The 16,263-nt window shown below is 44.7% G+C and overlaps 1 protein-coding gene across 1 annotated transcript in view; it reads right to left on the reverse strand.

The window, feature by feature from the left end:
• The window catches only part of LOC126106390 (F-box/LRR-repeat protein 7-like), an 88,971-nt gene that overhangs the window by 34,163 nt on the left and 38,545 nt on the right, over positions 1 to 16,263 (reverse strand). The window contains exon 5 of the mRNA XM_049912660.1: positions 3,619 to 3,807. Within this exon, the coding sequence (XP_049768617.1) occupies positions 3,619 to 3,807 (189 nt within the window). The remainder of the gene's footprint in view (positions 1 to 3,618; positions 3,808 to 16,263) is intronic.

The raw sequence follows: 16,263 nt of genomic DNA on the forward strand, positions 1-16,263 counted from the left end.
AAATACTGTCCTCCACCAGCTTTTCAATGAGTGCTTATGTACACAGGACGAGGTACGTGTTGACCATAAAGTGTGCATTAATTGTCCTCTCGAAACTGCTGCAAAGACACAGCTTGCCAGTCGGTTTCTCAATAACCACTAACAGCGTAGTGCACTGGCTAGACAATACAGATTCAATTACATCCAAAGTAGTGAACCTGTCGAGTTCCTCCTTTACTTGGTCACAAAGCACATGTGGCATTGGCCTGGCTATGAAGAACTGAGGTTGTGCTTTGGGGTTAAGAGTAATGTTTGTCCTTGCCTTTCCCAGGTGGAAAAGTGTCTGAAAATTGCATGCAGAGTTCGCCCAATTCTTGAGAGGGCACCAGGTCAGAAACTAAGTTAACCAAATCTATGACCATAAACCCAGAGCAGCTGAGTCAAAAAGATTTGCAGTAAAAGCACTGTCCAATATAAGGAAAGTCAATGAGAGGACCAGGGCCTTGTATGCCGCCTCTGCTATCGACTGTACGAGAATAGAGATTTGTTGCCTGCGCTAACTGACAAGAAGACTCGAGGCAGGAGAAAATGGTGGGGAGCCGAGGTGCAGATATGCGTTAGATTTTGTAAGTGATGCTGCAGTACCTGTATCACTTACAACCATATGGGTGTCTCATTAATATACACACACTGATGAATAGTTTGTTAGAAGCAGTCGCCAGTTTGTCACTTGAAGGGCAGACGGTGTTAGTAGACTGAGAGGTCAAAGATGGAGCCTGAGCCGCAATGCGTCCTTTCTTCCCACCGTAGTAACAAGAAGGCCACTGCTGGGGACAAAACAAGTGCGGCAGGAAGGCAAAGTCTTGTGGGAACTAGTGCACTGCAGATGTGACTGTGTGGAGCACAGCAGCCACACACAGCGCACCACTGCGATGTCAGTTTCCGAAGTTGGACTGGAACTGAGAGCCTACCGTCATCTAATTTGACAGAAGCCATCTCCGCCCAGGAATCCAACTGACAGCCCAATGCACAAGAACCATTTTGCAAAGGAGAGGGCCTTATAACCACAATGCCAGTTGACAGGCCTTCTTATTGGGAGTCAGTCTAAAGATGGCATCCTTAACACAAGTATCTGCATAAGATTCCTTGGGTTCAGGAGTAACGAAATGGTGCATGTGGCTAAGACCTCACAACTCCATAGCCCAAGTCTGATACAATTGGTGGGGTTCCTTCCAAACTGGATTCAACAATTGGACATGTAAGATAGATTTAAAAAAATAGCTTAAAAAACACTTTACACTTTTTTGGCATCTTTATGATACGATTTTATGTTCCAGCATAATGTGGGGTAAGGAAATTTTGCTGTGTAATCATAAAACTAAAGTCCCTTGCCATAAGAAATTAACCACTGAAAATATATTAAATGGGTCTAAGAGCCAGGTTACAAGCAGAAATATAATCTCATTCAAAGCGTATGACAAATTCGTCACCTCATGGACCATATTCAGCCCTATTCTCCAGTTGCGCCTAACTGGGAGCTCCTGTTCTTGCCAAGGGTGACAGCCGACGATGCTCAGAACAATATGGACATCACTTTCCCAGGTACTGAGTACCATCCCAAGCTGGGAGGATGGATGCCAGGGGATTTGCAGCATCTCAGTCACACCTCCAAGGGGAGAGGACTGCGGTAACACTAAGTCAACTCTCATAATGTACCTCAGTGACTGCTACTGTCACTATTCAACTCCCCTGCTCCAGTACTCAGCAGCATGATCAAACTTTGGATGCATTGGGGTCAGTACATGCAGGCGATAGACGGTGCCACCTTGAGACGCTTATGAGCCATGAGCAATCTGTCCCGTATAATCCCAGAACGGAGTGCACACAACTTCATTCTGTTATGTTGTATGCTCATGTTAACTCGACTCAACTCTTGGGACTCTTTGGATCATATCAGATTTGGCATGGCATTACACTTGGACTGTGAATGGAACTTCTAAACTTGTTTCTCATTAAAGTGATTTACACTTTAGGCATGTACTTACTTGGGTGTGTAGTTGCTATAGACAGGGGCACTGTCATGCTGAGAAAACCAGTCACTTGCTGACAAACATCAGACCTTCCTACTGCACACTTTTGTCTTCTCCTAATGTCTAAACAGGAAACTTTATTACGGTCTGACCTGGTGGTATAAACTCTGATTTCACTATCCTCCTCACACAGAAAACAAAAACAAACCACCACTACCTCAATGTGTGACTTCACTTCACGTGTCCACTTGGGGAGGCAGCACAGACATCTTCCATCTGTTTAATTGTCATTTAGGTTGCATGTCATTACTCTCGTACTGAGAAACACTAATAATAACTATTTTAGAAAAAAAATCTGTGACAGTCTGGTGACATTCTGTTGAAACATAGCACGCTTCCAGTCGACATTCATTTTGCTGGACTGTACAATGTAGAAACTGCCAGATGTCTAGAATGAGGTGTGCCATCAATCAACATTTCACCAAATTAGAAATGAGCAAAGCACTGGTACGTTCAAGTTTTCCACACAGCATCAACTCTGCGAACATTTTCAACTGCACGAGAGATTTAGAAGCATTTTTCCCAGAGCGGGAAGCAAAATTTCACACCTGGTGCTTTTCACTTACATTTATCTTTCCACTGTAAGAAAAGAGAAATGAACCAAATGCAACAAAAAAATTCACTACAGGCAGAGAAAATTTTGCAGACCATTCATCTCTCTCCCTCTCTCTCTCTCTCTCTCTCTCTCTCTCTCTCTCTGTGTGTGTGTGTGTGTGTGTGTGTGTGTGTGTGTGTGTGTGTGTGTGTGTGTGTGCGCGCGCGCGCGCGCGCGCGTGCGGGGGGGGGGGGGCAGGGGGGGGAGGGAGAGGGAGAGGGAGAGATAGATGGACAGTGGGAGAGGGACAGAGGGACAGGTAGAGGGAGAGGGACAGGTAGAGGGAGAGGGACAGGTAGAGGGAGAGGGACAGGTAGAGGGAGAGGGACAGGTAGAGGGAGAGGGACAGGTGCAGGGAGCAGGGAGCAGTGAGGAGGGAGAGAACTGCATGCTGCAGATGCTCCACACAGCGCAGCATTGAACTCTTGGGTAGTCCCCTGCAAAGCCATTCGAACAGCCCCTACACACTAATACAATAAGAAGCAAATTTTATAACTAGACTAGTCACTCCAACGATTATAGGCTTTTTACAGAAAAAAGAGCCTTCACAGGTGCAGATTACTATGGCAACATGCCGAAGATCCAATTACCGATGTACCCTAGTACAGAGTACAAGTTGTTGTGAGTGGCACGTAACTTTAGTTCCACCACTTGCCCTGCTCTCTGTCTGGTCTCTCACAGAGGTATTTTCACCAAAGCGAATGCTGCAGCGCTTTCTTCCCTTTGGCCTCAATCTCTGAGTCCACAATCTCCTAGATGGGACCACATTAATGGACAGTCAATTCTACGCATGCAGATAATTTGACCAACTGTATGATATGGCCCTATAGTGGTATACTAGCACTGTGCATGGCAGAACTAACAGATCTTTTTGTAATGGTCACTGTGTAATAGTGGGCATGGACGAGCTCCACTTTAAAAGAAAAGTATGATATTTAATCTGGTTTAACTCACTCAAACACAGCAGGAACCAAGTGTCGGACTTCCCGATTAGTGGCACCGAAGTGGAGACGCCGCAGGTTGTGGAGTTTCCCCAGGGCGTTGAGAGTTTTTGTGGCCTCCTCGACGCTGATCTCGCGGTGGTTTATCAGCTCGAGGTGCTCCAGCACGTCGGCACACACAAGTAGCAGCGGAACTATACTCCTGCGGACAAGAGCACAATACGGCTTTATGTCCTGATGAGGTGTACAGGTAAATCCTTCTACACTACTCAGTCAAATTCACAACTCTAAATCAGTCAAACGTGGGGAGTCAGCACTCAATCGACATCTGAAAATTCCACAGAAATGTAGGAAGACCTGAAGCAATGACTCAACTATTGGAGAAAAGTAAATATACATTATAGTGTTTACAGATTTCAAGCAATTTTGAAACAATTCCATCTGGAATAAACAGTCTGACATTCTTAAGGCAGCAGGGATTAAACATAAGAAGCGAAACATGATCTACAATTTGTACAGAAACAATTTGCACAGTAATTGCTGCATAGTTAATATATAATGTGGCTCCTTTCAATATAGCCGCACCTTTTACAGGGTAGGAAAAGCCAGTGACTAGCTATGGTAGGAGGTCACAGGTAGTCTTTGGGACAGTACTGCACCTTGGTCGATTATGAGGGAATGACTCATGGGGTGCAGGGTCGGGAGCAGGGTTGCGAGCAGGATGAACAAGGATATTCTGTAAGTTTGGTGGGCTGCAGAACACAGCTTTGGGTGATGCATGCAGGATGTCACTCATCTCAGAGCTGAACCCCTGGGGAGGATGGATTGAGCTCTTCAAAGCCAAGGAGTGCTGGTCAGTGGTCAGTTAACACATTTACTGGTGTCACTAGAGGAGGCCGCAGTGGATATCTGATTGTGGATGAGCTGGATAGAATAGTCTGTCAATAAAACCTCTGGTATGCTTATCAGAACCTCTTCAGGAGAGACTGTCTTAAAGCAGTACTATTAGTGTGGGTCGAGAGGTTTGCATGTTCGTGTGACACTAAGAGCTAAGCGGTAGCATAGCTACTGGGAGGGTCTCCCGAGCTGGACAGGTCTCGGTCGAAGAACCAGACGAAGTGTATCTCAGAATGCTCTATTTTCCCATTCCTTGTCCTTCAGCTTTTCACATTTTTCAGAATGGGGAAATGAACCTTGACAGCTGTAGAGAAAGCTTTGACATTCTGCAGGAAGAGATGGCAAATGCAGTCGTCAACAAGTAAATCAGGAGCAACAAGATTTGGGTTGGAGATGAATGCATTAAGGCATTGTGAAGAGAAGAGAAGCCGAGGAAGGCTTGCTACAAGTTGCACATATTGCTCGAGGCAAAGCACAGTTCAAAGAAATATCGAGAAATAACTGAGCAATCCTGACAAGAGCAAAGAGAATGTACATCAAAGGAATGAGGAGGCTCAACAAGATTTCTTGGAGAAAGAGGTGCAAAAGACGTACAGTAAAGTCACCTCCTTCAAGAACAGATACCAGAGTTGCCAAAAATTCATCAAGGGCAATAACGGGACCACATTCACCAATGAGTTCAATACTGCTGTGAGATGGAAACAATACTTCAGGGAGCTCCTCAATTGTGATGATCCTAAAGATGTGCTTGAATTTCAACATCCTGACATTGTAGATTTAAATTGTTGGAGGAAATTAAGATCACCTACACTGGAGGAAATGAAGATTCAGATAATGAAGCTGAAGGAGAACTAAAAGTCCAGGAGAACATTGAGTCCAGGCAGATGTCATTCAAGCTGAAGGAGAGACACTCCAGAAGAAAATACAGTTAATCAAGAGTACAGGATGACGGCACCACCATCAAAGCGAATGGAAAGTTGATAAACAACAAGCCGGAAGTCAAAAACATTTTGAATAATCATTTTTTACATGTTGTAGAGAAAATAGGATCTAAATGTTCATCAGAAGAAGCAAGGCAGTTAATGGAAGAGGCCTTACCCACACCATTTGATACAATTGAAATTCCACCCACCTCTCCATCTGAAATTAGGAAGATAATAAACTCTCTCAAGAATAAAAGCTCACATGGGATTGATGGCGTTTCCAGCAGGATAATAAAAGCTTGTTCCCAAGAAATAAGTGGGATTCTTAGCCACATATGTAATAGCTCTCTGAAGCAGAGTATTTTCCCAGATAGACTGAAGTATGCCATTGATATACCACAGCATAAAAAAGGGGATACGTCTGATGTCAACAACTACCGCCCAATCGCTCTCCTGACTGCCTTATCCAAAAATACTTGAAAAACTGATGTATTGTAGAGTAGCTTCACACCTTTGTAAAAAATAAAGTTTTAACAAAATGTCAGTTTGGTTTCCAGAAGGGTTTTTCAATGGAAAATGCTATATATACTTTCACTAATGAAATATTAAATGCTCTGAGTAACCGGAAGTCACCCGTTGGGATTTTTTGTGATCTATCAAAGGCATTTGATTGTGTAAATCATGGAATACTTCTAGATAAGCTCAAGTACTGTGATATGAATGGGACAGTGCTCAAGTGGTTTAAATCATATCTAACTGTAAGAGTGCAGAAAGTTGAAATAAACAGTTCACGTAATATGCAAAAAACTGGTGATTTCTCAAACTGGGGAACAATCAAGAATGGGATGCCGCAAGGTTCGGTCTTGAGTCCTCTGCTGTTCTTAATATATATTAATGACTTGCCATTCTATATTCACGAAGATGCAAAGCTGGTACTTTTTGCCAATGATACAAGTATAGCTATCACACCCGACAGACAAGAATTAACTGATGAAATTGTAAACGATGTTTTTCAGAGAATCATTAAGTGGTTCTCTGCAAATGGGCTCTCATTAAACTTTGACTAAACACAGTATATACAGTTCCACACAGTAAATTGAATGACCCCATTAATAAATATAGACTTCGATCAGAAATCGGTAGCTAAGGTAGAATATTCAAAATTTTTAGGTGTATGCATTGATGAGGGGTTGAACTGGAAAAAACACACTGAGGATCTGCTGAAACATTTGAGTTCAGCTACTTATGCGTGTAATCAGAATAATTGCTGGAGCACATCCAAGATCATCCTGCAGACAAATATTTAAAGAGCTAGAAATCTTCACTGTAGCCTCACAATACATATATTCACTTATGAAATTTGTTATTAACAATCCGAACGAATTCAAAAGTAATAGCAGTGTACATGGCTACAACACAAGGTTAAATCTAACTTTGGCTCAGAAGGGGGTAAATTATGCTGCCACAAAAGTCTTTGGTCACTTACCTAATAGCATCAAAAGTCTGACAGATAGCCATATAGCATTTAAAAGGATATTAAAAGAATTTCTTAATGGCAACTCCTTCTACCCATTAGATGAATTTTTTGATATAGTAAATTTGCAATGCCCAAGAAACTCAGCCTAGTTCGAGCCTGTCTCACTGATTCCCATGGGAAAATGAAGCTTGTGAAACAAGTCAAGGAGAGCTTTTACATAAAAACAGAGTTCAGACAAAAAAATGGTGTGTCACCGATATTGTTCAACTTGGTATTCAAAAAAATAATAGGGAAGCTTTCCATAAAAAATTGAAGAGACAGAGGTAGATGTTGAGAAAATCACATACCTCCATCTGTCAATGATGCGGCCCTGTCATCTAGACCTTTAAGGGAGAACTGATGCGGTTGATCGACAGGGTGGAGGTGGAAGTGAGTAGAATAGATCTCCTTGTGAATAAATTGAAGACACCGAGTATCCAGTAATAAGCTCGACCCATGCCTGTTCGAGAGACCCTCTCCAGCCTTTGAAATTAAAAACTTGATCATACAAATGGGTTCACAATTTTAAATGTCTGGGGGCAATCTTTACGAATGACACATCGTGTGAGGCAGAAATCAGAGCGAGGATCAGAGTTGCAAACTGATGATACTTAAGTCTGTGTCAGCTTTTTAAATCACATAGTCTCTAAAGGAATTTCAAATTCCACCTGTACAAAACACTGACATAACCTCTAGGTCTGTACAGTTGTGAAACTTGGAATACGCACAAAAAAAGACTTAAATAATCTTCTCATTTTCCAGTAAAAAGTCTTACGAGAGCTCTATGGTCTGGCAGAAGATAAGATCATTGGAGAATGGAAGATCCAACATAATTGTGAGGTGGCTGAAATCTGTAACAGACCAAACATTGCAGACCTGATGAGAAGCAAGCAGGTAGTATTGTCAGGACAAGTCACTCAGATGGGTAAATACCGAAGGCCTTTGAAATCCGTGGATTTTACTTCATGTGGAAGAAAACTGCTGGAAAGACCAAAGAAAAGGTGGAGAAATGGATGTACAAGGACTTGCTGCAGATCACAGAAGGTGACTGGTGACAGAAGGCACAAAACAGATTCCAATGGAAGAAGAGACTCGTAGCCATGCACGATCCTCTGGACTTGATCGCATAAAGTATGTAAGGTAATCTTTACATTTAGCCAACTCCTATTTTCCTTTGCAGATGCAGCAAGACTGTAAGGAAGACACTTTTTGAGATGGAGTGGCTGACAGTTTACAAAGTGGAGATATAGTTGGTGGTCGGCCCACTCGATATGAACAGAAGAGGTTGAGATTGACATATAAGCAAATAACTTGCTAAACTGAGAAGGACCAGGTGAAGTGGATTTCAGAGCAGATGTTGAGGAAGTGGAGATACAAGCAAGGATTTTCCCGTCACGAGCCCAAGTCGTGAAAATATTATCAATGAATTTGAACCAGACAATTTGTTGTAAGTGTTGACTGGATAGGAAGGAATCAAAATGTTGTAAGACACTTAAAGAATCGTCCGATTTAAATGTTGGCACAATATCAGTGGGCTCAAGTGAAAATTATTCTTTTACTATCCAGGGACACAGCGCAGCAATACCGCTGCACTGTACATCCTATTATAACTAATCTAAAAGAATATTGAAGAATGCTAAAAAAAAACCACTATTTTGGTAATGACTGTGAGGGAACATTAAACAAATTAATTTTAAAAATACACGAGAAGAACAGCTGAAAGATAGCACAAAGAACCTACAAAATCAAATACTATCTTCATCTAGTTAGCTTCAGTTTTAACATGTTATCATCACCAAAGTTCAGTTGTATTTTATTTTGGAAGAGAATTGGGCAAATTCGTCTTGTGCAGAATGGTCCTCAGAATTCAGACACATCCTGAAGGCAGAAGTTTCCATAACTTTAAACCATGTGAGAGTTTTTAGGGAACCTGCAAGCAAGGAGGAGGAGTAGTGTTGTGATGTCTCGAGACCACCTCATAATATAACTTAAAGAATAAATTAGCATATTTTGTGTGAGAAAAAAATTTGATACCAGCAAGGTATGTAGCTTTTAAATATTTAGAACTGTGGATCTTTCGGACAATCATAGAACTAAATACAACACAACATGATGTCACTGTACAATTTACACATTCCTGAGGACCTTTGCCATCATTCCATTAGCCCAAATGAGAGGTTCACATTTCTCGTGTGCTTGTTGTTGTTGAGCATCCTAAGACATCAGTGGGGAGAACTTACCAGTTAACAAAGTAGTATCTGTGCTCTGTTCAGAAAAAAATGTATGTAGCACTGTTTAGAAAAAATTACTGGTAACTGAACCTATTTCTAAGTTTAATCAATTAAATTTCCAGTTAGATCAAAAGTATATTATCCAGGCCTCTCAAATCTTCAATTATTAATTTTACATTCTCAAAGAAAAATTAATAACTATTATTTGTTACACGAACAAAAAATATAAAGGGACAAATAACAAAAATTGAGGTTTCTTCCATTCCCACAGGGTGGAAAGGAAGAAGCACACAAGATAAGAGAGATGCTCAAGACATAATAGACCCTGTAACGAAAGGAGTGGGAAGGCAGAGGGCCGGGTGAACCACCAAGCCCAGTTGAAGCCAATCCAGACAGGATGAAGGGGGAAGCAACACCGACAAGGTGGAAGGTCCCTCCCTTAAATAAAGCGATAAAAATCCTCAACATGAATAAAACATAAAACATGATCCACCGCTGAGGCATTGTCAGCCAACACCAGGGGTAGCGAGTCTGGAAAGCTTAAAGTCCATCACAGGGTGGATAAGTTGGGGCAATCCAATAAGATGTGAGCCACAGTCAACATCGATCCACAACGACAGATAGGCGGGTCCTCATGACGGAAGAGACAACCCTGGGTCAAAAAAAAAAGTATGGTCAATGCAGAGCCAGCAGAGGACAACAGAGTTCTTACAAGAGGTCCATAAGGAGGACCGGCATAGAGTTGTGGAATCCTTAATTGCCCTGAGCTTGTTCGGCGAAGAAAGCGTGATCCATTCTGCATCCCAAAGGCCCAAAACCTGACATTGTAATGCCAAGCGAAGGTCTATTTCTGGAATGCCAATATCAAGAAATGGCCTGGTAGTAGCTAATTTAGATAGTTGACTGGTAAGTTGACTGCCAGGAATCCCAACATGGTCTTGGGTCCAAATGAAAACCACCGAGCATCCACATTGAGTGACGAAATAAAGGGACCAATTGGTGACGAGGGAAGCACTGGCCGATAGCGTGCAATCTGCTCAATGAATCACTACAGATAGTGAAGGGTAGTCCTGAGCAGGAGCGGATATGGTCCAGTGCATGCAAGATGGCTACCAATTCAGCAGTAAAAACACTACTGCCATCCGGCAAGGAACGAAGTTCCATGCGTCGCGCATAAGTGTAAGCAAAACCAGTGCGGCCAACAACCATGGAGCCATCAGTATAGATCACTTCTGAACCCTGAATTGCTGGAGCTCAGGAAAGAGCAACTGAATGTGGGCAGCCATGGTAAGCCCACATCGTGGCCGCCACTGCAGCAGGGTGATCATGTCTGGATAAAGGACACCATAATTAGTGTGCTTTGGGGTGCAGCGAATGCGGAGCGCGTAAGATATCAGACGTTGCTGGCGCAAAACTTGCAGTAGTGGAATCCCCATCTCTGCGAGAAGGCTAAGTATGGGGCTACTCCGGTAGGCACCAGTCACAAGTCGGACCCCACAGTGGTGGATGGGGTCTAGTACCTGCAGTGTCGAAGGCAACGCAGAACCATAGACAGGACTTTCATAGTCTAAACGAGACTGGACCAACGCTTGAGAACAGGAGAACAGAGCGGTCTGCACTCCATGTGGTATTGCACATACACATAAGAACATTGAGATGGGACCAGCATGTCCTCTTCAGATGGCGAAGGTGAAGGAGTCATGTCAACCGGGCATCGAAGACCAGACCCAAGAAGCATGAGTGTCCACCACCTCGAGGGGCTGGCCATCGAGGAACAGTTTCGGATGGGGATGGACTGCATGGCGACGGCAGAAATGCATGACACAAGTCTTGGCCGCCGAAAACTGAAAGCCATGGGAGAGAGCCCATGAGTACGCCGGCAGATTATGCCCTGTAAATGGCGTTCTGCAGTGCCCATTATGGAGGAGGTGAGGTAGACACAAAAATCGTCAACATACAAAGAGAGGAACACTTTCGGCCCAACAGCTGTCACCAGATCATTAATGGCTACGAGAAAGAGAGGGACGCTCAGCATGGAACCCTGTGGAACGTCATTTTCTTGCCAATGGGGAGAGCTGTAGGAGGAGCCAACTTGGACCCGAAAAGAGTGACAAGAAAGGAAGTTACGGATAAAAACGGGCAGAGCACTACGAAAGCCCCATTTTTGAAGGGTGGTGAGGATATTGTGGCACCAGGTGGTGTCATAAGCTTTATGCAAATCAAAGAAGATTGCAAGGAGGTGTTGCTGATGGGCAAAAGCCGACAGATAGCAGACTCCAGGTGGACCAAGTTATCCACCGTAGCGCAGCCACAGCGAAAACCACGTTGAGTCAACGACAAAAGATCGCAGGATTCAAGGATCCAAAACAGCTGCAGACTCACCATGCATTCAGGGAGCTTGCAGATGGTGTTAGCAAGGCTAATTGGATCGTAGCTATCCAACTGAAGGGGCAGCTTCCCTGGCTTCAATACCGGAACAACAATGCTTTCCTGCGACTGTGTAGGAAATACCCCCTCATCCCACAGAAGGTTGAAGAGGGGACAGTATACAACAGTGGCCAGCCACTGGTAAGTGTTGGAGCATTTGGTTATGTATCCGTTCCGATCCAGGAGCCATGTCAGGACAAAGGGCAAGGGTGCTGGCAAATTCCCACTCACTCAATGGGGCATTATATGGCTCTGAGCAGTGAGAAACAAAAGACAAAGGCAGTTGTTCTGAACGCTCTTTCAGGAGAAGGAACGTGGGTGGATACTGAGTCGATGCCGAAGCTTGAGCAAAGTGCTGAGTGAAATTTTCTGCCACAAAGTCTGGATTGGTAAGGACAACACCATGCACAGAAATTCCTGCAACCCCGGTGGGAGGAAGGTGGCCAAAAATTCGTCAGAGTTTCACCCAGACTTGTGAAGATGGGGTGTGGGGACCTATGGCAGCTACATATCATTCCCAGCAAATCTGTTTCTGAAATTTGATTAGGTAGTGGGCCCGGGCACAGAGTTGTTTAAAGACCAGAGCAGTAGAAGGGTGCCTCTTGGAGTTTTGAAGAAATCGGCAGCGGTCTTTTATAGCTGCAGCAATTTCCGGAGTCTACCAACGAACCATCTTCCGGTGGGGGGAACCTGAAGAAGAAGGGATTGCTGAAACAGCTGCTGAAAGGATGGAGGCAGTCAAAGTCTGAGTAGATTCATCAACACTGTCATGTGGCAATACAGGGGGGATGGGAGCAGAGGAGAAAGCACCCCAATCACCCTTAGATATGGCCCACCTGGGAGGGTGACAGAGCGAGAGACACTGAAGGAAGGTCAAAACAATCGGATAATGGTAGCTGTCTCATAAGTCATCGTGGACGCTCCACTGAACGGAGGGAAGAAGGCCAGGACTGCAGATGGAGAGGTCAATGGTTGAGAAAGTGCCGTGTGTGGGAGCACCTGTGTTTAGTAAACAGAGGTCAAGCCCTGCCAGAACAGCTTCAACTGTCCTGCCCACGGCAGTAGTCGCATGACTACCCCAAAGAGGGTTGTGGGCATTAAAGTCCCCTAATAACAGGAAGGGAGAAGGGGATTGTTCAAGAAGGGTGGTGAGGGCATGGGATGTGGGCGGCCTGTCAGGTGGGAGGTAGAGATTACAGATTGTGATTGGAGTCGCCAGATGGACCCTGACAGCAATGGCTTCCAGAGTGGTATGGAGGGGAACCCATTTACTAACAATGTCCTTATGGACCAAGGTGCAAACACCACCAGAAGCCCGCAAGGTGCCAATTCGGTTCCGACAAAAGTGTGGAACCCAAGAAGGGTGGGTGAGTAAGAATTGACAAAATGGGTCTCCTGGAGCACAATATAAGCAGCAGAGTGGAAGGAAAGAAGGGGCTGCAACTCTGGAAGGTGACACAAATATACATTACAATTCCACTGGAGGATTCTCAAGTCAGAGTCCAAAGTGGAAGTGAATGGACTGGAGTCAGTCACGCCACCGAGTCACTATCCGTCACCGATAAGGATGGGGTGATATCAATATAGGTGGGGCCAGACTCTGTTGGTTCATTGACTGTAGGAGGGGAAGGCTGCACCTCAGGGGGTACCAGAGGGGCCTTGACCTTGTTCCTGCATTTCTGCTTCTTCTCTTGGCAAGGAAGAGCAGGGCAGATTTCAGCGAGGGCAGGCAAGGAATCACACTGCCGACGTGGAGCAGCAGATCACCTTTCAGGGGGGTGCCGGGAAGAGGAGTCCCGGGAGGGAGCTCCAGTACCGGTGGCCTCCGAAGGAGGAGAGCTCTTCTCTGGCGGGGGAGGGGTAGCAGCACCTGAAGGTGTGGGTATGAATACTAAGGGGTAGAGCGGGAGGGGGGGGGAGAGTGGGAGAGGGAGGAGGAGGAGGAGGGAGGAGGAGGGGGGAGGGGGGAGGGGGGAGGGGGGAGGGGGAGGAGGAGGAGGAGGCTGAAGGCATGGGGCGAATAGGGTGGGGATGGGAAGAGGAGGGAGTAGGAGGGGGAATGGGCATAATTGAAACAAAAATAGATGTCATAGACACAGGATGGAGCCGGTCATATTTTTGACAAGCCTCAGTGTAGGTGAGCCGATCTAAGATTTTGCACTCGTGAATCCTCCTTTCTTTCACAAACACCGGGCATTTAGGCGAGCGTGAAGAATGCTGTCCATTACAATTTACACAAATTGGCAGGGGAGCACAGGCACTCCCCTCATGGAGGGGGCACCCACAGTCACCACAGAGGTGATCAGTGGTGCAGGGGAAAGCCATGTGTCCAAACCTTAAGCATTTAAAACATCTCATCAGTGGTGGAATATAAGGTTTTACATCACACCGATACACCATTACCTTGACCTTCTCTGGGAAGACATTCCCCTCGAAGGCCAGGACAAAGGCGGCCATAGTGATGCGATTGTCTGGAGGGCCTCGCTGCACACGGCGGATAAAACGAACCCTTCGCCACTCGAGGTTAGCACGGAGCTCCTTGTCAGTTTGCAGGAGAAGATCTCGGTGGAAAATAATGCCCTGTACTGAGTTCAAAGATGGCTAGGATGTCACCGAGACAGCTCCAAGCACGCAGGGCATCAGATTGGACAGCAGAAGATGTCTCGATGAGCAAAGCATTGGACTGCATTTTACTCATCGATTTAACTTCGCCATACTTATCTTCAATCGTCTCCATGAAAAACAAAGGCTTGGTCATGGCAAAACTATCGCCATCCGTTCTGGTACAAACCAGGTACTGAGGGAAAGGTTTCAACCCAAGCTGGCGAGTTTGACCCTCCTCCCAGGGGGTGGCCATGGGAGGGAAGGCTGAAAGATCAGAAGAAGGAGTGTCACGTCTGCTACCACTCTTAGAGACGGCCACAGGATGGCCAGGATGGTGAAGCTTTTTTTGCTTCATGCACAAGGCGTCTGCCCTACTACCACCCACTCCGATCAGGGGCTCACCCTGTGAGCACCACCCAACCGCAGCAAGAGCCATATGGCACGGTGGCCATTATAGGGAGTTCTGGTGCCCCAAAATGATGAGCATCGACTCTTGGATATACACGAGGTGTTAATAGCTCAGGTGCTAGTAGTGTGATCCCTGTGGTTTCAGGGGGCTATGCCAAGTGGGTACTTAACAGCCCCACCACACGGACTGGCTATGGTGCTGGTGACCTAGCAGGAGGGGGGCCATGGTGCAAAGGGGAAGGGGAGGGGAGGGGGAGAGGAACCTGCACTATGGAAGCTAGGTAGGGAGTTCATCCCCAAATGACTCACTGAATGGAAAATTTTGGAAATGGAGGTCAAACCCCAAGGGGACAAAAAACGCCGAAAAGGACACGGAAACAGCAAACTAAACAATAGCACAGACCAAAACGAAGCCATGAGAATAGCCAGGTCGACATAAAGAAGTCCACTAAGAGGGAAAAGAGGGGGGGCAGGAACAAAGGAGCAAGGATAGGGAGGGAGAGGAACAGGGATGGTAATGCAGCCTTCAAAGGAAAGGAAAGGAGACTTCAATAGCTCGGGGGCCCGTGCGTACCACACATGTACCAACAAAAGGACTGTGGGCCCCTTGGGGTGTGAAATTTTTCTTTACAGTCTATAGTCTAGAGCACTGTTTCCCAACAGGTGGTCCGCGGACCCCCAGGGGTCTGCGAGCTATGCCAGAGGGGTCTGCAAGATGCTATTAGAATAAAAAATATATTAAATATATTTTGTATGATAACAGAGTTTTTGTTTTGGCCACTTCCTGCATGAGCAGAGCTTTAGCGAATGCTAACTTTTGCGTCTAGCAATAATCAAAATTTTAACAATAACAATAAATTGAAAAAGTTTTAAGCTCAATATTTTTTCAATAATGAATATGTCAATGTTTTTTCTAAGTACCAAAAATTGAAAATGTATAAAAAGACTCTTAATTTGGCTTTTTTAGGTGCCTGATACTGTGATATGACAAGGTACCAATCATGCTCAATGAGGGGGTCCTCGAGAAAATTTTGTTGGTAACCCCTGGTCTAGAGAGTATATAACCACGTAATTTCACATAGATTGGCTGATAAAAAATACATAAAAATCATAGCTGTATCAGACCAAAAAAGTCTCGAAAATTGTATCGTTTCATTTGAGAAAAAAGAAATTTCATTTATTCTCCAAATATTAAAGTGTAATTTCGTGCCAATACAATGGTAAAAACAACAAAACTTCGAAACTTTGGAGTACAATAAAATGGAAAAACAGACAGAAAAATTGCTAATATTTTGTGCAATTATCATTTACTTATAGAGGATGGACATGACAAAACTTGTTTGTGTCAAAGACTGAGCAATAAACGCAGTGATATGTAATGATCAGAATTACATGCCTTCTCTGGAAATGACGGCATGATGTGTAAACTTCACTTTGGCTAATTGGGAATGTAAAGATAACCAACCAAAATTAAAAGGTATGAATTAGGACAGTGGTACTAGTCACACAGAGGAGGGGTTGTGCGGAAGATGGGCACACTTAAAAGTAAGCTAAGCTATGGGACAAAGCCCTTACTCAGAATTATAAGCCCCCCCCCCCCTTACTTTCCCCATACTATCACAACAACTAAACAAGCACATGGTCACTGGTGT

This window comes from Schistocerca cancellata, chromosome 10 (assembly GCF_023864275.1).
Source record: "Schistocerca cancellata isolate TAMUIC-IGC-003103 chromosome 10, iqSchCanc2.1, whole genome shotgun sequence".
NCBI lineage: Eukaryota > Metazoa > Arthropoda > Insecta > Orthoptera > Acrididae > Schistocerca > Schistocerca cancellata.